General features: G+C 35.9%; 1 protein-coding gene across 1 annotated transcript in view; it reads right to left on the bottom strand.

Annotated features, from left to right (window-relative positions):
- Window positions 1-10,296: 10,296 nt before the first annotated feature.
- The window catches only part of LOC123596411, a 183,808-nt gene continuing 166,945 nt past the window's right edge, over window positions 10,297-27,159 (bottom strand). The window contains 1 exon segment of the mRNA XM_045474933.1: window positions 10,297-10,367. Coding sequence (XP_045330889.1) covers window positions 10,297-10,367 — 71 coding nt within the window.

Genomic DNA, 27,159 nt, shown 5'->3' on the forward strand with positions numbered 1-27,159 from the left:
TTCTTCAACCATCTACCAGAAAAAGGCAGACTTTCTGATTTCCATTGATCCAACTAATGAGTCTCACTTGAGTCAATTCCCAACTTTAGGAGCACTAGTCAAGGAATCAAGGAGTGGGATCTGGCTAGCAGTGTTGCATGTAGAGATGGAAGCAGATCATGTGGCTTTAAAAATTTTTTTTCATGTTTATTTATTTTTGCTGAAGCAGTCTCCAGGCTCTGAGCTGTCAGCACAGAGCCCGATGTAGGGCTCAAACCCATGAACTGTGAGATCATGTCCTGAGCAGAAGTCTGATGCTTAACCGACTGAGCCACCCAGAAACTTCCTGTGTGACTTTTTAATGCTGTCATTTTGTGATGGTTTATATGTCCATGTAAATGGTTTTTATGGTTGTGTAGTTGATTCTAACTAATGTGGCCTTGGTATATAATTTTAGGCCTTAGAATACTTGTGTGTGTCATGCCAAATACCCCCGACCACCATCACACTATGCCAGAGCTTAGGTGCATGTAAATTATAGAAGTATAACTTGGTCTGGTATTGTAGGCAGAGCTGATGCATGGAACGAATTACCTTAAGAAACTCATTTATTTCCATTCAACACTCTCCTTGAACCAAGCAGAATTATAATAATTTTTGATGCTTTGGATGTTTCTATTCCTAGTTCTGCAAAGTTCCATGTGCATCACATATAGAGCAAATGAATAATCAAATTTTTAGGCCAGCCCTAGTAAAGACAAAGTGGCTAACTATCCTCCACAATTATCTGTGTTTTCTCCCACTTCTATAGTTAAGTTTTGGCTAAGTACACTGCCACCCAGGTTAGAATACTCTTCCCATATTGTCTTCAAGTTATCTGTGTCCATGTGATAGTTCTGGCCAATAGAAAGGGAGCAAGTAATTACGAGATAAATTTATAGGTCAGGTCCTTTAACAGAAAACAAATAAATATCTTTGATATACTTACAAATCAATAGGAAAAATGAAAACTAACTAATTAAAAATTGGGCAAATAACTTGTACAGACACTGCACAAAGGAAGATATCCAAGTGTCCACTAATCATATGTAACATATTCTCAATCTCAGTTGTCATGAGAGGAATGGACACTAAAACCAGAATGAAACACCACTACTAAAAAACATAATGGCTAACATTAAAAACATTCTCAGTATCAAACCATGATGAGCATGTGGAGCCTCTGGAACTTTCATACACTGCTGTTGTGAGCGTAAAATGGTGGAATCACTTTAGAGACTCTATGGCATTTTCCAATAAAGAAAAACATATCCTCCCCAATTCCCTAGAAAATCCACTCCTATTTATATATGGAAGAGAAATGAATGCATAAGCTCACACACACACACACACACACAAAACGATATAAGAATTCTCTTAGAAACAGTTTTTTTGGTAATAACTCAAAATTACAGGCAATTCACATGCCCAGAAACAGCAGGATAAAGAAACAGCATGTATATTAGTATTGTGCACTATGCCACAGTGAACATGGACAAAGGGGAGCTATAAGCAACAATTATAAATCTTAGAAATGTTGATTTTAAGAAACATTATACAAAATAATTCATAGGCTGTACATATCATTTATATATAGTTCAAACTCAAGCCATATTGTTAATAGAAGTATATGTGTTAGCCATAAAGAAAACACAACAATTATCATGAAAATCAAGATAAGGGCTATCTAGCCCCCACAGGCGACGAAAAGAGGGATATAAGTTTTAAGAGACCCATACAGGGATTCTGGCCTGGCGGCAATGTTCCAGTTCTTGACTTAAGTTGTGGTTACATGGGTGTTCATTATGTAAGTAGTCCTTAAATTCTGTCTATATTTTAGGCATGTTTTATATTTATGCTACATTTCACAATGTTTAAACGTTAAAAAAGAGTTTTGACTGTGGAATTAAATAAAACTGGGCAAGTTCTTTGGTCTCTTGTGGTCTGGGTGTTTTAATCTAAGAAATGGTGATGAATATGGCAACTTAATAGCATGCTTTGGTGATTAAGATAACATATTCAGCTCTCCATGATTTTATCCTTCTTACAAGATAGTAAGTTGGTCTGTTACTGTTTCAAAGATTCTGGTAGAAGGCCTGAGATTCCTGGGTCAGAAACAGCAGATTTGAATACTCATAGCACGGCAAGTAACATGAGCATCAGCAGGTTTGCATGAGATATCCTTACCCAGAAGTCCTATGGAAGTGACATGCTATGGCCCAGATGGATGCTGTGTACACAGAGCTTTGCATCAGAGCTGAGAAGCACCACTGACTTGATAAAATGCAATAAGAAAGCCTGCTCTTTGTTCCAGAGGGAAACATTATCTCATCTTTCAAGGTCACTTGCAATCAGAACCCTGAAATCATGCAGGTAAGGAGTGATCAGGGCTTTGCAGTCTTGTTACACCCTGCAGGATGTGTAGGAATGCAAGTGACATATAGTGGACTCTCTCTAAACTTGCATATTCCTCAGTCAGTAGAATCAACAGCTTAGGATAATGATATGGTAATAAGAAAAATACATATAGTACCTCAATTATAAATTTAAAAAATACATAATTAATGGCGTTGGAGTAAATGGATATCCATACAGGGGGAGGGGAGGGAAGGTGAATGAACTCTTACCCCTGCCTTGCACTATTTGAAAAAAAAAAAAAAAAAAAGAAGATGGATCAGAGAAATAAACGTGGAAGCTAAAACTATAATGTTCCTAAAAGAAAACAATAAATCTTCATGACTTTGGTATAAGCAAATATTTTAACACTTTAATATAATGCATAGAGCTCTAATAAAATTTTAAAATGAAATGTTTTTATCAAAATTTAAGACTTTTGCTCATCAAAGTTTCCATTAAATAATGAAAGGCAAGTGATATATTAGGAAAATAGAGTTCCAGTACATATATCTGACAAAGGACTCATATCCATAATATACAAGAAAAAAAAAAAACCTAAAGGAGTTTGTGACCACTAGCCCAGCCTTGCAAGAAATTTTAAGGAAGACTCTTTGAGTGGAGGAAAAAAACAAAACAAAAAGACCAAAAACAACAAAGACTGGAAAGGACCAGAGAACATCACCAGAAACACCAACTCTACAGGCAACACAATAGCACTGAATTCATATCTTTCAGTACTCATTCTAAATGTCAATGGACTAAATATTCCAATCAAAAGACATAGGGTATCAGAATGGATAAGAAAAAAAGACCCATCCATATGGTGCTTACAAGATACCCAGCAGAATACCCAAAGCAATCCTGAAAAAGAAAACCAAAGCAGGAGGCATCCCAATTCTGGACTTCAAGCTGTATTACAAAGTTGTAATCATCAAGACAGTATGGTACTGGCACAAAAACAAGCATACAGATCAATGGAACAGAATAGAGAACCCAGAAATTGAGCCACAAATGTATGGCCAACTAATCTTTGACAAAGCAGGAAAGAATAATCAATGGAAAAAAAGACAGTCTCTTCCACAAATGGTGTTGGGAAAACTGAACAGCAACATGCAGAAGAATGAATCTGGACCACTTTCTTACACAAAAGTGAACTCAAAATGAATGAAAGACCTAAACATAAGATAGGAAGCCACCAAAACCCTAGAGGAGATAACAGGTAACAACATCTTTGACCTCAAGCACAGCAACTTCTTACTTGACATGGTTCCAGGGGCAAGGGAAACAAAAGCAAAAGTGAACTATTAGGACTTTATCAAGATAAAACCCTTCTGTACAGTGAAGGAAACAGTCAACAAAACTGAAAGGCAATCAACGGAATGGGAGAAGACATTTGCAAATGAGATATCAGATAAAGGGTTAGTATCCAATACAAAGAACTTATCAAATCAACACCCAAAAAACAAATAATCCGGTGAAGACATGGGCAAAAGACATGAGTAGACACTTCTCCAAAGAAGACATCCAGATGGCCAATAGACACATGAAAAAATGCTCAATGTCACTCATCATCAGGGAAATACAAATCAAAACCACAATGAGATATCACCCCACACACCTGTCAGAATGGCTAAAATTAACAACTCAGGCAATAGCAGATGTTGGCAAGGATGAGGAGAAAGGAATCCCACTGCTGGTGGGAATGCAAATTGGTGAAGCTACAATGGAAAACAGTATGGAGGTTCCTCAAGAAATTAAAATAGAACTACCCTACAGCCCAGCAATTTCACTACTAGGTATTTGTCAAAAGGTTACAGGAATGCTGATTCGAAGGACCACATGCATTCCAATATATAGCATCACTATTGACAATAGCCAAAGTATGGAAAGAGCCCAAATGTCCATCGACTGATGAATGGATATATAAGATGTGGGTATATATATACAATGGAATATTACTCGGTGATCAAAAAAAATGAAATTTTTCCATTTGCAGCAATATGGATGGAACAAGAGTACATTATGCTAAGTGAAATAAGTAAGTCAGAGAAAGACAAGTATCATATGATTTCACTCATATGTGCAATTTAAGATACAAAACAGATGAACATAAGGGAAGATAAGCAAAAATAATATAAAACCAGAGAGGGAGACAAACCCTACGAGACTCTTCAATACAGAGAATTGACTGAGGGTTGCTGGAGGGTTTGTGGGTGGGGGAATGGGTTAAATGGGTGAGGGACATTAAGAAGGGCACTTGTTGGGATGTGCACTGGGTCTTATATGTAAATGATGAATCACTAAATTCTATTCCTGAAATCATTATTACCCTATATGTTAACAAGGCTGGATTTAAATTAAAAATGAATAAACAGTAACGCCTAAAAAATGTTAAATCTCCATTCCTGGGCATGATTTTTAGTGTTATAATGAGGTGAAAAGTTGGTGAAAGTTCAGCAGTAGGGTCCATCTTGGTGCAAACCGGTTTGTTCCTGCCTTAGCCAGTCTTTGTAGTCAAGTCCTTCCTTTCAGTATGCATCCTATCTCTGCATTCCTGCAAGGTATGCCTTTCAAGGACTTAGAGTTTTAGCTATCCTGGAGTCCTGGATTTGGTAGTTAGAGCTGAGGTGGTTAGGGCTGAGGACAGAGTCACTCCTTGCTCTGTCTCAATGCTTCACGCAAAACTTTGGTTTTTTTTTTTCAACTCCTCTTGGAGCTGCTGCCTTCTGAATATGTACTCTGTGGTAGGCAAATAAACGCTTGTTGAATGTTTGGGGGGGTGGGTGGGAACAATGTAATCATGAGGCAAGAATATTAATTATGTATAAATTGGTTAAATTGAGTCTGTAGAAGAAACGAATCCTTCCAGTTATCTGCAGTGGTGCTTCCCTAGCTGACCCAGTCAGTGTCAACATTAAACCGTAAACTGGGAAGTGCTAGAGCCAATTTGCCTGATCCATACATTTGCCTCTCCACTTGGAAGGAAATCCCAGAGAGGAGGAATCAGTGCTGGGAACATGTGGACGCTCATTCTTCTGATGATCCTTCTTTTGTGCAGGGCTGCGACGAATCCAGCCCTGGCTGGTTTTCTGGCTGGTTTTCTTTCCCTTGCTGTCACCACAGAGGGCTAGGCCCACCACAGAGCAGAGCGTAAAACAGGGAGTCAACATTATTAGTACATAAAAGGCACCCAACAGACAAAGCTTCCTCCTTCTTATTCTTTCTCCAGCCTTCTACTTCTGTGACACATGACATAGCCACTTTCTCCCACATCACATTTTCCTCAGACAACTGAACTTTATCAAAAGCACGCTTTTATTCACAATATTTCATTATGTTTTGCTGTTTTTTGGCCCCAGGAACAACACGTGGAAATGCACGGATTTGTTTACAACACATGATGACATCTTAGACGTTTTGTAGTGTCAGCTAAGAATTTAGGATGGTCTTCGTGAGCTGCCTTTGACAGGTGAGCTACCCCAGGTTAAGGCTGGGAATCTCACGAACAGCCTATGGCCTTGCTCACTTTCTTTTGAAATACTGGTTTGTTGTAGCTAAAGCAGTTCTTTAAAGGGATCTAAATCTCTTACAGCTGCAAAACACTCTCATCATTCCCTAGGTCTGCAAAGCTCCCCAGGGAACGGTGTAGCTATGGACAGCCAGCTGTAAGAGCAAACATAAATCTCTTTAGAGACTTATATGCTGTCATATTCTGCTAGGGCTTAGAAAGACTGAACCATTTTAATCATTTATCTCCATTTATCAAAATGCTCCAGACAACAAACCCCAAACCATTTTCAGCTGTGAGGCTGCCTTATAATAGCAGAAACTTACCATAGAGTATGTTGATAAGCATGTGCTTGAATAAAAGATCCCTTTGGCCACAGGAACTATTTTATTAATATTGTCCATTAAAACAAAGAATAAACAGCTACTTTGTTGCTGATGTTTTAGAGTGTATATGAATTTATGGCACACACACACACACACACACACACATAAAATCTCATGAATTGCTTGACCAAGAAGTCACCAGCATTTCTGTTGTCAATCTTACTTTTAACGATTTATAAAAGCATGAAAATCTGAACCATGGAAGCATAGATGCATTCCGTGATGAATTCTCCCTTTTTTATACTATTGCTAGATATAGAAAGAAAACATCGTCCTAAGTTTTTTAATTGACAGTTAAATATAAGTAAATGATGTTCTATTAAATCTCTCTTAATCATTGTAAGAACTAATAAAAATAGATATTTAATTTTAAAAATTGAAGCTTAAAGATAAATGTGTCATTCAGAAGTAGTTAGGGGAGGGGACCTGGGTGGCTCTGTTGGTTAAGCATCAGACTTTTGATCTCAGCTCCGGTCATGATCTCAATGTTCATGAGATTGATCCCCATGTTGTGCTCTGTGCTGACAGTGCAGAGCCTAGTTGGGATTCTCTCTCTTCCTCTCCTCTGCTCTCTCTCTCTCTCTCTCTGTCCTCTCAAAATAAATAAATAAACATCTTTAATAAAAGTAGTTAGGGTTGTTTTGGGCAAATTGTCTGTTTATTTGCTGCTATAGTTAATGCAAAAGATCTCTACCCAATAAAGAGCCTTCATTATTCAGAAACAGAGTGGGAGGAGGAACAGGAAACTTCTTCCTTCTGTGTAATCCCCAGTTTGAACCTGGGAGAAAGGTGTTTGTTGATGAGACTGCCTTGCTTCCTATACCACAGTCCCAGGCTGGATTAGATGGAGGGACACCCCATCAACCAGGCACAACACACCTCTTCCTCCCTTTCAATGTGGCTGAATCAGAGATAAAGACATTGCCATTAGTATGACTCATTTTGTGAAAAACCTCATTGATCTCACTAGGAAGAACCACTCATGCAGTTGTTTAAAGCAAATATAAAAATGGTACTCTGGGCTCTGGTGACTATCATTCATAGCTTTAAATAAGGATTATTCTTGTTAAAAGTAGGAAACCGGTAAAACTTGATGGAACAGTGGGTATATTGTATTGTGTTCTATGAGAAAATTCAAACATTTTATGTATTCAGAAGTAGATAGAAGGTAGAAAAGGATAGAATAGGAACATTTTTATTTTTGAATTTTTTATGGAAGTGAAAAAGGTAGAAAATAGAAAATGATTCCTCTTCAAAAAGCATAGGCATTCATGGCTGACGAAAAATAGATGTACTGTACGAAACAGACATGGAGAGATAAGAAGAGTTAGGACCAGATGTGCTTGGTGGAAGGACGTGGCCTTTGCTTTACTAATCCCCGTGATAAAGTAGATTAATAGAGTGCTTGTGGCTAGGTCATAGGAAGGCCATCAGATGGCCAGAAATTTGCCTGTGAGTGCTTTCATTGCCAAGTTACCCTGAAGCCCCAAATCAGGATGAGGTTCTTTGGTATACTTTGAAAAAGTTTGACTCAGTTCAAGAACTCTGGGTCAGCTCTTTCCAAAACACCTTACCATAAAACCAGAGTTAGATTTTTTTAAAGAGTTAAATATTTGGGATCAAATATTAGTAATAAATTCACTAATATTGTACTTAAATAGGATATATTTCCCAGCTCAATCACAAAAACTATGGCAAAATTAACTAACACAAATATTTAAATGACTAAACATATAGTTCTAGCCTTTCCAGAAAAAAAAAAAAAGCCTAATTTAAAACCTATTTTTCATGCTTCTAGAGTATACCATCATAGAGAAAATCTAATACTTCTGTCTAGAAGATAAATTAAGATGTCTAAAATTCTAGGATGTCTGCCTTATAGATCTGTCTGGGTAGGAGTTTATGATAGGAAATAAATCTACTCATTATTACACGTTTTTATAACCCAAGCATATATCACCATTCATGACATGGCTGAAAGATCATGTGTTCTGGAGTCAGGCATAAAACTGACTCCCAGGTTTGCCTGTTATTATCTGTACAAATAAGCATAATTTACTTAAAATCTCTGTGCCTTGATTTCTTGTTTGTAAAATGGGATTAATAATACTTATTCTACAGAATGTTGGGAGGATTAGAGATATTGCATTTTGAGTAACTATCACACTGGTCAATAAAAATAATAGTGTACAATAACACTAATATGTTCATTTTTGAAGAACCCATGTCAATTTAGATATAACAATTCAGAAACCATTCATTCATTCATTCATATAGTGAACACACATTGTTGATTATCACTAGGCTTAGGAATATAAAATGGTAATAGGGAATGAAACTTGACTAATGGATAGTCAAGTTTATCAAAGGTCTTGATAAAATATGTAGACTTTAAAAGCAAATTTGTGAGTTCTTCCAATGAAAGGGATCATTTTTTAATACATTTTGTTTCTCTGGAGTAGGTACTTGCTAAAGAGATCAAATATAGGGTTACTTTGGCCAAGGATAGAACTTTTCTTCAAAATCATGCTAATTCAACATGAGCAAATTATGGGCATGTTAATAACGTTTTAGTAATAAAATGAGCATTATAAGGCCTCCCCCACTCTAAATTCTCTGTGTTGAAGTAGGAAGAGCATAGATTAACTAATATGAAAATGAGGAAGTGTCCATTAAGTTGACAAAAATGAAAAAAACAAGTATGATAATATCCAGTGTTGTGGAGGATGTGAGAGCACATACACAATCTTATTTAGTAATTTTTGCGCACAACTAAATTTGAGTTCCACTGCGGTTGGCAAAGGAAAATAAAGAAAAAGAAAGGTTTCTGGTTACTGAACTATTTTGCTTTTAAGATAACAACGAAATCCCCAAGTGAAAAGAAAATGGATGGAAAGTTCTAAAATTTTTCTGTAAGTTTTTCTATTTTATTAAGTATCCAATCTTAATATTATTGTAGATTTAAAAGTAATATAGCCACAATAAGGGGGTAAGACTATAAAGTCAGCTATAATATATAAATGTGTGAAAAAATTGCTAAAGTCAATGCCACCCTTTACCTTGAAGTCTTCCCAGCTGGGGTCCTTGAATTGTCAATTTTCCTTTCTTTCCTCGACATTAATTTGCTTCTTTCCAACTGGATTGTTACATAAATATTAACTTATTCAAATATCTTTATCTAAAGTAAATATATAAATAGTCAAGAACATATCTACCTTTCCAGATACTGCCTTTTCTCTCTTCTGTCCCCAATAAAGTTTCTTCTATTCATTTTCTCTGTACACTACATATTTTCTCAGCCCTCACTCATGTCTTGACAATACAGTGGGACTTTCATCTTTATCACTCCCGGTGTGCTATTCAACAAAGTCAACAGGGACATACATGGCAATAAATTCAACATTCATTTTCTGTCATCATTTTTTCACCTTTCTATATAGTCTGTATTATTCCCAGTTGAAATACTTTTCTCCTTTGGTTTTTCTCATCTCTTTCTCCAGTGTCTTTGCTGCTTAGTCTCCTCTACTCAATTAAATGTTGGATGTCCTGACTCAATTAAAAGTCAGTCCAAGATTCTTTTTAGGTGTCTCTTTATATCTGGTCCTTGGGTCATCTGATCAGATCCCAGAACTTCAATCACCTTCTCTATATTTAACCCTCCCACACAAGTACATTTCCAGTCCCATTCTATCCCCTGAGCTTCAGACTTTTCTGTATAGTCAGTTACTTAATGATAGACTTTGTCCTATATTCCATATCTGAGTCATCGATTTAGTATCCATTTAATTCTGTAAACCAAAATCCCAGTCATTATCCTTGATACCTCACTCTTCCTAACCTCCCGTATCTAATCTTTCATCATGTTTTGCCTATTTGCTTTCTGAATGTGAATCATGTACTTTCACTATGAATCGATGTCCACATATTCCATTCTTTCCAAAGCAACCTGCATTGTAGCCAAACTGAACCGTTTGGAATATCACGCTGCTATCCTGCATGCCCCAAAGCCTCAGCTTGAAACTCATAATGGAGTTCCTGAATATTGATCACTTCTGAAACTAAAAAGGAATGGGGAAAAGAAAACAGTATTAACAAGAAAAGAATTAAACAAAAAAGAACATGAACTTTCAGACTTGGGGGATAACGTTGCTTAAAATAATTAAGCTTCAATCTTATCATCTATAAATATAAATTAATGAGACCTACATACATAACTGTTGAAAATGCTAAATGAAATCAGGTGTAAAGTGTTACATTCTTTACCAAAAAAAAATTCTTAATAAATGCTAGTTCCTTTCCTCTTTGAGAAGTAGAGAGGCAACATTGTTTCTACACAAGAAAATATTGCCAGAATAATCAATTAGTTAGTTGAGGGGGCAGATATTTTTAAGGTGAGGTGATAAACAGAATGAAGTGTTAATAGTGAGGTCCTCTGAGATGAGTACTCAAACTGGCCTTACATTTAAAAAAAATTATGAAAATGATCTTGTTGAGACTAAGAGAACACATGCTCCAAATTATCAGTTCCTAAATGCCAAATCAAAATATATATGGAGAGGGTGGTGTGAATGAGTCAAGAGTTGTCTGGTGATTTTCAATTGAACTGTGTATGTGCAAAAGTGTTTCATACCACATGTAGAAGATGAGAGGCTTGAGTATTCAGCTAAGACCAAAGACATTAAAACTTACTGAGAACATGAGTGAAATATATGGGTTAAAACCAACCAAATGGCAGAAGTACAAGTGTTACTATTTGCGACAAAACAGAAACCATCCTGTTCTTACATTAAACAGCTTTTATCTATACCTGAAAGACTTTATACAGTTCTATGTTGGCAACACTGGGCTTCAATACACTTAGAATTTTAATCAGTTTAATCTTTCATGAAGTAAACTTATGGGTATGTATGAAAAACCTAAGCCGAAACAAAATAAAACAAAACAAAACAAAGAAAGAAAGAAGGAAAGAAAAAGAAAGAAAGAAAGAAAGAAAGAAGAAAGAAAGAAAGAAAGAAAGAAAGAAAGAAAGAAAGAAACCTTTTGATCTAGCAATTATCCTAGTACATAACTAGGCAATGTTCTAGGCTATCGCCAAGGATTTTTACTGAATTGCTTAAAATATTGAAAAATTAAAGGAAATATATTTCTCAATGTGTATTGTTTTTAAAGTTCTATATATAACCTAAATTTAAAATATGTTATCATTGGGGCGCCTGGGTGGCTTGGTCGGTTAAGCGTCCGACTTTGGCTCAGGTCATGATCTCACAGTCCGTGAGTTCGAGCCCCGCGTCAGGCTCTGTGCTGCCAGCTCAGAGCCTGGAGCCTGTTTCAGATTCTGTGTCTCCCTCTCTCTCTGCCCCTCCCCTGTTCATGCTCTGTCTCTGTCTTAAAAATAAATAAATGTTAAAAAAAATTTAAAAAAAATAATAAAAAAAGAATAAAATATGTTATCATTACAGAAAAATGTGACTATACTCTGCAATTTTATAACCTGTTTTAAATATATGTGAAGATATTGTTGTGACTAAATATTCTCCATATTGTTTTAAATGGCAAAATATGGATATGTCATAATTATTTAATAAATCATTCTCACTTAATCACTCATTCAAAAAGCATGTATTGTGTACTCATGACAAACCAGTTGCTTAATGGGTATTACATTTAAGCAAAGGGTTCTGGCACATAACAGAATATACTCCTCTGAGAACCATATTCCTGTCCACCATATTCAATATTCAGTATTATTGAAACGTGAAATTCTCTCTTACTCCATTTTTTTGTGCTCCATGCTGTCCTATTAGTCAATGTCTTCCTCTAGTAAAGGTTCATTGTAAACCATTGGTTATCAGTTTTCTCAAAAAGAAAACTTCTTAAGATATCCAATGTTCATGATTTAATTTTTTCACTATACCTAACAAACTCCTTTATTAATTAATAATAAAAGTGCTGGCTATTATACATCAACTTAAAGAATTTGGTCTCCAAAGGTAATATTTTTCCTTAGAATTTGGCATTAGTGATTATTTTTTTCTTAAATATCTAAAGAGCTACAAATAGGAAAATATTTTGAGACTAAATAGAAACTACATTTTATGTGGTAGAAAAATTCTTATGGTTTCCATAGGCCTGCATCTGGCTGTAACAAGGAATTGTGAATCACTGATGTTTATTTCCCATTACATAATCCTGCTTGGGTTAAATCAATATCTATACTCGTGCAGAATAATCCGGAGCATAACCTCTTCCTCACCTCCATGTCCCCTTCCTCCCTCTCCTCTTTTCCCCACAATTCTTTTGTTAAATGGATTTTAGTTTCCTATTCTTCTGAGATTTCTGCCTAAATTGGTGGGGAAAATCCCCTCAATCTGTGATGGAATAAAATGAAAAGTTTAGCATCATCTAGATTAAAAAGGTGAAAGATGGGGCGCCTGGGTGGCGCAGTCGGTTAAGCGTCCGACTTCAGCCAGGTCACGATCTCGCGGTCCGTGAGTTCGAGCCCCGCGTCGGGCTCTGGGCTGATGACTCAGAGCCTGGAGCCTGTTTCTGATTCTGTGTCTCCCTCTCTCTCTGCCCCTCCCCCGTTCATGCTTTGTCTCTCTCTGTCCCAAAAATAAAATAAACGTTAAAAAAAAATTAAAAAAATAAAATAAAATAAAATAAAAAGGTGAAAGAAAAGGGGCGCCTGGGTGGCTCAGTACCTTAAGTGTCCGACTGACTCATGATTTCCCAATTCATGGGTGTGAGCCCCAAGTCAGGCTCTGTGCTGACAGTTTGGAGCCTGGAGCCTGCTTAGGATTCTGTCTCCCTCTCTCTCTGCCCCTCCCCCACTCATTCTCTGTCTCTCTCTCTCTCTCTCTCTCTCTCAAAAATAAATAAACATTAAAAAAGTTTTTTAAAGTGAAAGAAGACACAAAATTCAAAATATGGTAAATAGCTAGTATCTCTATGCACATACACACACACACACACACACACAACTTTCTTTAATTTTTTTTATAAAATATGTTAGCATACATGAACAAACGATTCCCTTTAACTACCTGACACTAAAGAGAGTAAAAATGACACTATTATTGTTTTATTGCACTTTACTGTAATTGTGTTTTGTTTTGTTTTGTTTACAGATTGAAAGTTTGCAGCAACCCTGCATCAAGCAAGTCCAGTGGCACGAATTTTCTAGCAGCATTTGCTCCCTGTGTCTCTGTGCCACATTTTGGTAATTCTCACTTCTCAAACTTTATCATTATTATTATATTTGTTATGGTGAGCTGTGATAGGTGATTATGACTCACTGCAAGTTTAGATCATGTTTAGCATTTTTTTTTTTTAGATCATGGTTAGCATTTTTTAGCAATAAAGTACTTTTAAATTAAGGCATCTACATTGTTTTTGATTTTGTTTTTTTTTAGACATAGTGCTATTGCATACTTAATAGACTACAGTATAGTGTCAACATAACTTCTATATGCACTGGGAAACCAAAAAATTTATTTGGCTCACTTTATTACAATACTGTATTTGCTTTGTTGCAATATTCACTTGATTACATTGGTTAGGAACTAAACCTGCAATATCTCTAAGGTATGCCTATATTACTATTACTATTTTATATGGAAGCATGTTGAGACAAGTGCTAGTAATTGAGGCACAATTTCACATATGAGAAAAGAATCCAGCGATAGATGATAATACCATATTGAAGCATCCACTTTATCTAGTACTTGATATTTCTCTTAACATTTATCTGATTAGCTACCATTGGGTATAAAGACATAGGAAATAGAAAAGCAGTGAGAAGAGCTAAGGAAGAAATAATGCAAATGAGACAAGTACCATAGGATCAGTAGGACAAGTAGACAGGAGAGAAAGGAAGTGAAATCCAGTCAGATTTTAAAACATGGATATGTATGGCATCACATCGAATACATTCTACTAAGTTAGGAGTGGGTTAAAAAAGAACCTAGGTGGAATTAAGGAATAGGTGATATAAAGAAGTAATAAAGATGTGAAGAAATTTAAATTCAATATCCTGAATCTCTCCTAAATTATGATATTCCTAGCACACAAAGAATAATAGAGTTGTGCCCTAGCCTTCAGAAAGAACTTACAATTTTGGGGGGAAATAATTCCATTTAATGAATGATCTGTGTACTAGACACATAATCAAGTAATTGAAGAATCATGCATATCAGAACATAACGAAGAATTAAATTTCCTAAGGAGGAGAATCCAACGGCACCAATATTTCTGATTCAGTAGCTGTGAGGTATAGGGCCCATGAACAGACACTTTGACAGACATCCAAGTTCATGCTGAGACAGCTGTGCATACACCACAATTCAAGAAACACCAAAAAAGTGAAAACGCTCTTAAGAATGATCAAAGGAAAATAAAACTATTTTCACTGGCACTTCTGAAGAAGAACCCAAGGCAAAGGAAAGGTTGGAAGACTAGAGAACGTACCTTTTCTGAAGTTGGAAATTACAATCGTCATGTGTTTTAAAAACTGTTTCATTATAAATACGCTCATCTTTGAAGAATTCTTAATGTTTTAAGTACTGATCTTCAGAAATATCTATATTATTAAATTTAAATGGAGCTTACAAACATACTGTGGAAAATCCTCATTCCATCTACTTTTTCTGAATAAAACATCACAGTAGGTTAACAAGAAGCTTTGGAATCACTTTGCTGAAAGTTTGAAAACAAGAGTCTCATTTCTCTGGCAGTAATCGTGGTGTTGCCTGAAAGTGGAAGTCTTAACTATTAAAATCTCTTTCTAGTCCTGCATTTCTGTGACTCTGGTGTTGTTATTTTCTCTCCTCCATGGCCTGATTGACTGCACACACAAAAATTTGTGTAATAATTAAAAACATTGGAAGACCATGGAGATGATCTTGCACCAACTGAATTAGACACATAGATTGTGCTCCCTAAAAGTTGTTGAATCAAAGAGTAGCATCCAGTACCATGAATCTAAGCAAGCTTCCCAGGAAGGTGAAACTGAAAAAGAAAATGCGGCAACAATGGGTAAACAACAGAACCAAAAAGCATGGGAGATATACTCAAGGAAAATCATTCTCTACCTTAGCAACAGTAAAGAAATAATTATAATCTAAGGAAAAAAATAGTTGAAACATTTTCCACATTTGAGACTTGATAACAGTGGGTTTTGATGAGAAATTATATCCATCCTGCAAAAACAAGTCTCCTGCTTAATTATGGGATGTGGGAGAGAAGTAACCCCACACAGTCTACAGTTTTTGTATTTTTAATGGGCAAGGGATATTGATGTATTGTTGTTAATAAACACTGATGGACTCAAAAATGCTACATTAGGTCATTTGAATTCCAGGTTCCCATATATTACATTATTTCTTGAAATCTGTATAAATAGAGCAAGAGAGGAGAAAGAGGGAGGGAGAAGAAACTGAAAATGGGAAAATGAAAGACTGAAAGAACATGGAACATGTTTGTTGATTATGCCATAATTCAACCTTTTGGACAAGTATGACACTGAAAGCTATGTAGTTCATTCACTCAAAGAAGACTTCTTATTTTTCATTCCTCTCCTTTGGGTTTCAGGTGAAACACCAGAGACCAAATACTACAAAAATAAAATGAATTGAAGCATGAAACTGATGGTTAGCATACAAATTCACATAATTTTAGTATTCACTACTACTACTACTAATAGTTGATTTTTTTAAAGCTTGCTACTTACCAAAAACGATTCAAAAAATTTTGTGTGTGTGTGGGTTAGCCCATTTAATCCTCAATAAATTCCTAGGAGTTATTTACAAACTTTATCCTATTTTACAAATAAGTACCTGAAACATTACGAGATTATGAAATTTTTCAAGTTCATACAAAGTCAGTGAAGCCAGGAATTTCTTGAACAATTTTGAATGTTATGATAGGCAATGGAGAAACAGATGTGAGTAAGACACAATCCTTTGCCATAACTGTAAGACATAATCCTTGTTATTTTCAGAGGATAGGTGGAGGATAAGGGAGAAGTTAGAGGAGCCTATGTCTTGCCACCAGAACTGACTCCCTTCCTTAAGTTTGGATGTAATCTGCTACTATCCACAAACTCTTGGTGATGGTGTGTACTACAGTGGAGGTAGGATCAGCACCACCACTTATGAGATAGTACAGATTACTCAACCAGTGGGGTGTTCTAATATGAGGCTGCCCATAGGAATCACACATGTTTTGAGTCCATACAACAGCTCATTCTAATTGTTGAGCTTTGTATGTAGGGTCATATCACTAAGAGGAGGTTACTTTGTGCCAAATTCACCAAAAGAAGATAGCTTTTTCTATTTTACATGAATTTGTCATTGTGCTAGAGCCAGCCCCAGGTGGTCTGGACTGACCGAATCTTGAAGGAACATAAGCCCTGAAATCACAGATGCACAGGTTTAACTGTGACAGAGATGGACAATGAACGTGCTCCGATGGAGCTCGCGTTCTTATCATGTGAGACGATATGACACAGGTAGTACTTATTACCATGAAGAAAATAAAGAAGAGTAATGGAGTACAACTGACTGATGCAAGGGTTGCTATTTGAGATTTTCCAGGACTTTCTAAGCTGTGGATAATGAAAAGCAGTGAACAAAGGAAAGATCTATAGAAGCAGCCTTCTACGCAGGGGAAAACCCTACAGTCAGAACTATTCAACTTATGAAATAAAAGTTTATTATATTATTTATTGAGGCACAGTGATAAGTTGCAAAGTCATCAAGATAAAAAGAAAAGCAGAGGCAACCTCAGGTTACCTTTGAGGGAGGGACCTAATACTACGTCCTCAAATTGTCTTTCAATCTCTGACTTTCCCCCAAATTAGACTTCAGATAGCTATTTTCATGAGTGCCAAAAAAATAAAAATAAATAGGTTGAAACATTAGTATTAGCCTAAGGAAGAATCTGATGTATTTTGGGTTTAATCTCGTATGTTGTGATACAAGTTCATTACATTTACGTGACAAAAAAATGTAGACAAGTTAACCAGTACAAGTCCCGCAAGTATAGCAGAATGTGGAGCAGAAGGAATAGGTAGAGGATGGAGAGAGAAGAAATGGTCAAATCTCTATGCCTCTCTCTTTTTTTTTTTTTTACATAACTAATCTTTCTTCTATCTCACATGAAAAATATCTTAGTTAACAATGAAAAAATGCTAACATCATCTTTTCTTATTTTTGGGTTATCTGATAGATGTAACTTAAAGTATCTACAAACTGAAATTTTATATTTATTTTCGACAATTTTTGCTTAATGAGAGTGCTGATGACAGATGCAGATACATTTTCCCCAAATGTCATATCATTTGAGAAACAGGGGAAATTAATTCAAGGATATTCCCATATCTAGGTATGTTGTATAAATATACAGCGGAGTGAATTACATAATGTGTGAGTTCAGCAAGCCATAGGAAATGAGGAATGTGACTTTGAACAACACAGTCATTGGGAATAATATTAGAAAGAAATGTGCTTAGCCAGAAGTCAACAGAAACTCTGATTTTCCGAAATCCATCCAACATACAAATTTATTTATTACTCAACGTCTGTACCATTTTTGGGATATTGTTACAAGCAAGCACTGATAATCACATACTGAGGCAAATAATATGGTTCTGAGTTGAGAAATGTAATACACACACAAATATATATATTTGTCTGTCCTTGGTAAACAAATAGTTTGGATATTAAACATGTCATATTTCTTATTTATTTAGCATAATCCTCTATTTCCAGCACAACCTGACATTTCATCTCTCTTTTGTTTGATATTTTTATTTCATTTACTGAATCAACCATAAGAAAAGCAAGAATATCTCTACCTGTACTTTGAAAAATGACATAGGGAAATATATAACATAAGATAGCTTCCAAATTAATTTACTTTTTAATAAAATTGCTGTGTCTTGATTACATTCTAGGCATATAAATAATTATGGATATTTGAATGACAAGGATTTACTTCATTATGTGCAAAGTGGTGCTGTTTTACAATTAGGTATAACTATTGAGAACATTAATGCCACCATGAGGTTTCTAATAAAAAGGAGCTTGTGGTATCAGTTCAGGATATGCAAGCACAATTGGGTAGCAAGTGTCAAAAAACACAGCTTGGTGTGAACTAAACAAATAGGAAAGTCATGACTGTCTTATTTGTTATCTGGAGAGTTCTAGGGCAGGATAGCTTTCAGCATTGGTTACTCTAGTGGCTCAACAATAAAGCAGAGTGTTTTATTTTTTATTATTGTTATCAGTTACAGAGTCGGAAATGAACACTAAGCCACAGCTAAGGTTCAATAACCCTCTCCCCTCAATATCAACCTAGTCTGCTTTCTTTTTTACCTACTTAGGTTTTCATAATTTGCTGGACACAGGGCTTCTAGTTTTGTATTTGAACATATGAATATTGATCTTTTTGACCTTTAATCAACCTGAAACAGTAGAAAAGACTTGGGGTGCCTGGGTGGCTCAGTGGGTTGAGCGTCCGACTTTGGCTCAGGTCATGATCTCACAGTCATGGGTTTGAGCCCTGCGTCAGGCTCTGTGCTGACAGCTGGAGCCTGGAGCCTGCTTCGGATTCTGTGTGCGTCTCTCTCTCTGCCCCTCCCCTGTTCATGCTCTCTCTCTCTCTCAAAAATAAATAAACATTAAAAAAATTTAAGATTTGAACCAGCAACTCAATGAATATTAAATGTCAGTCATGTTTCTGGAATTTTTTATAAATATTTAAATATCATAGACTTTATTGAAATTAGAATAGACTTTACTAAAATTTGAGATTCAAAAATTAAAAACAAATTTATTTTCTTTTGCTTTTACTTCTTTATTGTCCCTTTCAAGTATTTTCTTTCATATTGTTTCTTCTTGCTTTCCTACCACTCAACCTACTCCACCTGCAGGACTCATAGGCTCACATGGGCAATAATGACATCACCCCATCTGTGTAATTGGCAAAGTTACTAACAAACTTAGAGACAAACATAGATGTGTATACTACTGCACATTACTGAAGTGACATAAAGTCACGCATGGAAATTCATGTTAAAAAAGGTTTTGGCAAAATGTACAGTGGGGAAAAATAGACTCATTTACTGATCAAAAGTAAACTATGATATAATTTGGATTCAATTAATACTAATATTAAGCTATTAACTTTTTACTGATCTCACTCTATTCACACTGTTTGAGTTCATTTAGCACACCATCACGGATTAGTATTGGTAATATTATAATCACTACTCCCATGTAATATTTAAGGGCTTCCAAGAAACATTTAAGAGAAACTGAGACAAACTTCAAAGTATTTAGCTCAACGAAAATCCATGTATATTTAAATCATACAATGCAATACCTGGCACTAAGTAGGTATCTAGCAAATACTTATTTCCATTATTCTTCATTTCTCCCATAATACAATTCTAAGAAGTGTTCTTCCTCCCTTTCTTCATTCCTCCCCCTGCTTTTTTTTCTCTTTCTTTCTCTTAATTCCTTCAATAGCTAATACACTATAGCAGTGCCCTACAATTAGTTCCTTTCAGCAGCCGTTTTCAACCTTGGCTGCCCATTAGAATCACTGGCAAAGCTTTTAAAACATTCTACCTCTCCAGATTCTTTCTCTGGTATGAAATGAAGGCTGCTCGTTAGTACTTCTTAAAACTTCTCTGGAAATTATAATGGGTTCAGAACCACCGAAGACAGACAAGTAAGTCATTGTGACACAGTGATGGGAGTTCTAGAACTAGAAAATTCAGGAGGTGCCACATCCTACCTGGACATGGAGTACACACGACTCTCTCAGAAGAAGTAATTTTTGAGCTGGTTAGGAGGGAAGTACACACTGACAGGTGGAAGAAGCAACAGAAAGCAGGAGAAAGAAGAATTTCTTTTACATAAAGAGGAAAGAATATATGGAAACATGCAAAGTTTGTAATTGCTCAGCTAGGTGAACACATTGGAAAATAATGGGATAAGAGGCTAAAAAAAAAAAAAAAAAAAACCAGGGGCTGAACTTGGCATGCCAAGCTACATGTTTAGATTTTATCCTATGAGATTTAACAGGAGATGAATAAGAACATACATGCCTTTTGAATATATCACCCTGACAAAAATGATGATGGATAAATTGAAAAGCATCTAGAATGACATCAAGGAGGCCAGTCAGGATATTCTTGCAGAAATCCCAGGGCAAGGGAGGGTGGGGAAGAATGGAAAGGAAGGAATAGTGATGAGGGGGAAGGATGTGACCAATGGTAAAAAAAAAAAAAAATGGGTGAGTGAGTGAGAGGAGTCAAATATATGTTCCAGGTTTTGGCCTTGAGCAACTAATATGACAGCATAGCCATTCTTCACGATGGAAACTATGGCCTATGAATAAACTTTGAAAAGAAAATTGATGATTCACATTTCCACAAATTGTATTTTAGATATCTGAAAGATACCCAAGTGGAAAGAGAGGTTTAACAAACAGGATCTTGATCTCCAGAAAATTCTAAGCTAAAGAGAAAATATAAAAATCATTTCTGTTTGTGGATGAAATTCCTCAGGAAAGACCATTTAGAGTGAAATGAAAAGAGAACCAAAAACAAAGACCAACAGAACACCAACACTTACTTGCTTATATGCACACATGTGCACTACTTTTCTGTCGCTAAAAAGTGGGTGCCCAGCCAAAAATTACATTTCCTGGGCACTAAGAGGTGGCTAAGTGACTGGATTTCATTTGTGCAGTATGAGTAGAGAAGTTGTGTGTGTCAGGTCCATATCAAGGCTTTTAAGAAGAGCGTATTCTTTTTTTGTAGGTGTTTTTTCCCTTCTACCACATTTAAAAGATGATGGAATCCTGAAGGACACCAGAACCATAAAATGAAAGGTCTCCTATTCTCTGAATAGTCACAGAGTACAAAACCTCCCAAAATACCAGCTTCGCACTATTGCATGAGCAGGAATAAACTTCTCTTGTGCTAAGCCACTGGATGACCACAACTGAAACAATGATTCTTTGCACCACATTGCTCATCAGATCTAGTCTCCTCTGCCTACCCTATGCATACGACTCGTATTCCTCCTTCAAAGCCTAGGTCATTTTCTTCCCTTGTCTGACTTCTTTTAACCATGGTCACCTTCAGTAATGGTTTCCTCTTCTGAAATCTTAGCATAATTTTCAACCACTCCCTTGGCAAATAATCATGCTTTTAAACATGTATTATAATTTTATTTGACTTTTCAAGTATTTTTGGTTTATCTGTCTCTGGGAAAGACAACCAGGCTTGCATTCAGTATATTTTTCATATATTTTTTTTCCAAAGAATGAAAAAGATTTTTTTCTCCATTAAAAAAAGACAATTTCTAAACTAAACTCCAAAATAAAAAGAAAAGGGGGTTTTCTGAATTTTAATGTTGATTGAACAATTATATAAAAGTTATGTGCTTGGCAAAAGAATAAGCCTTTCTGTGTATGTGCTTTGAATAATAAGGATTATATTCTAGAAGAAGAATAAATTATGGAGCCAGCTATATTTCTGTGTTCTTTAATCAGCCATCCCAAGAATTTACCTTTATTCGTAAAATGACCATAGAACCCATCAGATGCATTACAATCCATAGCACTATTTTTGATTTTGTAACTATCAACTGAAATTAATAGTAATTAATTTACATTGTTTTGTATTATAGATATTTTTTCTTAGCTTACTGTCACTATACTTTTAGGCCAATGAGTTTCATTTTCTGATATGAAATTTATATTATATGCAATATTAACTTTATCTTTCTAAACCTATCAAAACTATGCTTTATGCTATAATACAAAGTGTGAGATTTCCCCAGTTCTTGGTTAATGGTTGGAATTAGAATGAATGACAGAGCATTCTGTCCCATTTGGACAGATGGGTGGACGTTTCTATGCCAGGACTCACACACCCTGTAAGCTATCATTTCTGAAAGGCCCTTGGCCTGTTGCCCTACAAGTGTTTTATTCCCAAGTTTGCAGCTAAAATAAATGACTTCACATCTTTATTTCCCATCTATCAACTGCACAGTAGACTTTAAGGCTAATTTGTTACTCTACCCCTTTGGAAAAAGAAAAGGTGATAAATGGTTTAATTAGATTTCTTTTTTAGAAGAAATCATTTCTGCAAACATGAGGGAAATCATGCCTAAGGGACAGAATTAGGAAAAGAAAATATTTTTCTAGAAAAAGTATCAAAGTGTTATGACCATATCCCAAGAATGATGAGACAGAAAGAGTATGTGTTGTTTATGACCACACTGCTTCAAAGGCTCTAATTCCACGACAACCATTTCAGTGAACAAGAATCACGGGTCAGAAGATATTTTCAGAATATTTCACTGCTTTGACTGCAATGTTAAATCTTTATTTGACTTTATTATTTGTCACACAGGAATCTACACTTTAAAAGAAAAATGGCATAACTTTCAAACGGATCTTCCCGCACATATATTTTCCCCAGCAGGGTGCCAGTGTGTTTGTGATCAGAGTGTAGCACCCCTTGCCTGCCTTGTGTTACCACCCCAGTATGAGGAAGCAATGCAGGTTGTGAGGCAACCAGCTCTCGAATTTCCAGTTTTCCTACCCTCAGCATCTGAAATCCAGTGCTACCTTGCCTAGAAATAATGACTGGGCCCAAGTATTGAAAAACTGACAAAAAAGCATCAATGACACATACTTTTATTTATAGTTCCTGAGTCATTATCACTTGGAATGATTTGAACACATGGATACCTAAAAGCACCATCTACATGATGGTGTTCATATTTTAATGTTCGTGAATTCTGAGCCATAATTGCCCCATTTGGTTTCTGGAATTTTAGTTGTTTATCTTCTCAGTATAATAGAGAATTGGGCTTCCATAATCCTAAGAATACAAATCGTTCTTTTAAGAAATCAATGCTTACTTAGATTTGAGTAAAATTCATAGGTTTGTAGTAATAGATATCCTAATGTTATTTTTTTTCTGAAAGAGGTAAGGAAGTATTAGAAATAATAAATTGTTAAAATGAACTGTAAATAAATCTCACATCTGGTAAGTGAATATCACTTAAAACCACATTGTAAGTGACTGGTTCATAATTCCAGTCCATTCCGTTATAACCACTGGGAAAAATTAATACTCATTAATCATACAATAGGAGAATGTATTCTTAATTTATATTGGTGTTTTTGAAATTTTCAGAATCTGAGGGCCACTTGATGGATGATGATATATACACAGATGGCAATTCTAAGTTAAAAGAATACAAGTTCAGTATAATTTTTAACATAAGACTTAAATATATTTCAAAAAGAGAAATTAAAAATGGCTTTTTAAAATCATGAGGATGACATTGTTAGGAATCCATCACTAAGATATTTGTTTCAGGCTCAGTATTAAGAACTTTGGACCAAAACTAAGTTCTACATATTCTACATACTAAGGATCCACAAGATATTTTTTTCTTCCTCTTTATTTCTACCAGTTAGAAAATCCCAAGTCAGGATGGTAGGGCAGGAATGGGATCAAGCATTGAGGGAGAGGGTGTTGAGCATATTGGTTGTGAGATTGGAGCCTGGTTCCACCACTTACAAGCTGTGTGTCCTTGGGTGAGTTTTTTGACCTCTCTGTGCTTGTTTCTTTAGCTCTACAGTGAGGAAAATAATAGTGCCTACATCCCAGGGCTTGGGTGAAAGTTAAAGCAATTAATACAAATAAAGGTATCAGAAGAGTGCTTGGCACATAGAAAATGTTCAGAAAATATTAACTCTTCTCATCTGTTGATTTTGTTAGATGATGACAAAAGTTGAGCCTATATACAACAGGGAGGTCACACGAGTGGTTTGTAAGCCATGCCCATTCTAATTGGTCAGTCCTGAGCCATAACAGTTGTTGAATATTTTCCAATATCACCTTGGCAAATTCTTATATATTTACATAGGTCATGGATATAAATATCATGTAAAGATGCCTCTCTGAGCACTGCTTTATTAGCAGTCCCATAGATATATAAGCACTTAGAAGCTAAACATTTGTCAATTTCAATATAAAGCAGGCAGATTGATTCCTGATGTACTCGTTTTAGTAAATTTTTCTTTGCAGAGTAGTTCTTCCTGTTTACCTAATGAATTTAAATATAGTTTATAAGTGTATATCCAAAGAAAATTTTCTCCAGAAAGTGAATATAATCATCTATTCAGAAGGGCACCTGGTGGCTCAGTCAGTTAGGCATCTGACTCTCGATCTTGGCTCAGGTCATGATTTCATGGTTCATGAGTTTGTGTCACACACCGGCTGGATTCTTTTTCTCCCTCTCTCCCTGTTCCTCCCCACTCACGCACATGAACTCTCTCTCTCTCTCTCTCTCTCTCAGGAGAAATAAATTAAAAAAAATAATCTATTCAGAGAAAATTTTACCCCAACCAGTTACCTCATAATTTGTCTTTTAAGGAATTATATTATTTTGAACATTAAAAATCAAATTATTTTATTCCTGAGTGTTTGGTTCAAGCTATTCAAGATATTGAAAGTTTACTTATCTATATCACTGAACAAGCCATTTGAATTACAAAAATATATTTCCTGGAATTATAGGATGTAAAGGAAATTTTTTGCAATTAATTGTTTGGAAAATTCATGATTGTAACAGAAGGGAATTTCTGTTAACAGATCTATTAAGATAATTCAGGGGCACCTGGGTGGCTCATAGGTTAAGCAACCAACTTCGGCTCAGGTCATGAGCTCATGAATTTGAGCCTTGCATCAGGCTCTGTGCTGGCAGCTCAGATCCTGGAATCTGCTTTGGATTCTGTGTCTCCTTCTCTCTCTGCTCTTCTCCTGCCTCTGCTCTGTTTCTCTCTGTCTCTCAAAAATAAAAAACATTAAAAAAAAAAAGATAATTTAGCATATTAGTATGGAATTACTAATAATATAAAACTTGGCCTGGGCACTCATCATAAGCATACATATGTGTTAATGTATTTAATTTTCACAGTAACTCATTAGCACAGGTACTAAGATACTCCTCATTTGCAAGTGAACAGAGCCATGGAGAGGAAGAGTGATTTGCTCCCAACTAGCAACAGAGCCAGTGTTAAAACACAAGCAAGTTTGACTCCAGAGATAATGCTTTTAAATACCACAATAAACAATCTTTTAACACAGAAATGACTGTCTTCAACATCCATTCTTAGTGAAAGCTCTTAACAAAATATGAATAGATGAATACATTTACATCTTTGTATGCATATGTGTGAGCATATAAATCATAGAACATAAAGGAAATACAATATTCACATTAAAGTCCAGAAAAATGTAATTTAATATTTGTTCTGCGTAAAATGGGGAAAGTTACATTAATCCTCACTTGCAAATAATATCTTTGTTTATTTAGAAAGAAAACAAATAAACTAAAAGTCTATTTTACAGGACTATTCAGGCAGGTAGGCAGGATTCTAAGATGGCTTTGGCACACACACCCTATATAATCCTCTCCTCTTGAGTTTGAGGGACTATATGAATGAAATGTGCAATCAGTCATGAATTAGTGACTTTCTGTTAATCAAAAGGGAGATTATTCTGGGCAGGCCAAATTTAATCAAAGGCACTTTTTATTTATTTATTTATTTATTTATTTATTTATTTACTTTACATGTATTTATTTCGAGAGAGACAGAGACAGCATGAGTATGGGCAGGGCAGAGAGAGAGGGAGAAAGAGAAAGAATCCCAAGCAGGCTCCAAGCTGTCAGTGCAGAGCACTGTGGCCTGAACCCACAAAACTACAAGATCATGACCAGAGCCTGATGCTTATCTGACTAAACCATGCATGTGTCCCAAAGGCACCTTTAATAGAAGGAGACACGTCAGAGAGAGCCACCCCTTCAGGCCTGGAAGAAAGCAAACCAACATGTTGTGAACTTTTTCCGGGGGGCCATGTGGCAAGGACAACATTTGCATATTGTTTTCCTCACCCCTGCCTTGGACACATGGCCCTCAATGGGAGGATAGGTAAGAGTCCCATGGCAGAGATAGTAAAAGGGTCTCATTCATGCAAAGAATGATTGCCCCTCATCTGGGATAGTTTAAGAAACACAGAGGAGACCACAGATTACCACATGGGAGGCAACAGAGAACATGGTGGAAAGGGCCCACTGACATTGCAGAGTAACAGTGAGAAAGCCATAGGATGCAGTTTCTAAGGAACCTACAGAGGTAAGGTAGTGATGGGGGCAAACACAGGGAAAGGGACATCTGCAGCCACCCCCACCTCAGAGCAGGTGCTATAGATCAGAGGCACTCAGAACACAACTGGGCTAAAGCTGGGCTAAAGCTGGGCTAAAGTGCATCTTGTTGGTGAACTATTGGTATCCCAGAGGCAAAACTCATCCTTTTTCTAACTGAATCAGTATGTCAGCACTATTCTGATAGTCCAATCTTAAACAATCTCATGAAAGGAATATCATGCAGGCCAATAAGAGCTGTTCCAGTTAGAAGAACATACCCAGTTCTTTGTTTCCAAAACTGAAGAAGTAATGAGTTTAATAATGATCTCCTCTGCTAATTTTAGAGAATTTCACGATATTGCAATACAATATTAAAGTTTTAACACCTTAACATGGGCATTTTTTGAATTCATGAATAGTTATATTGATAGCTTCTCTTTTAGATTAGCATAATAAGTGCAACAATGAGAGGAAACATTTAAAATGGGATGAGACTAATCAAAATTGCATCTTTCCAATGGCGTGGCATAATTGCCGTGTTCTTTGAGATGGTAGGGAAATTGCTAACAAGGAGTAAAGACAAGATTTTGGTTGTGCCAGTCAT

This window comes from Leopardus geoffroyi, chromosome B1, assembly GCF_018350155.1.
Source record: "Leopardus geoffroyi isolate Oge1 chromosome B1, O.geoffroyi_Oge1_pat1.0, whole genome shotgun sequence".
NCBI classification, from domain to species: domain Eukaryota; kingdom Metazoa; phylum Chordata; class Mammalia; order Carnivora; family Felidae; genus Leopardus; species Leopardus geoffroyi.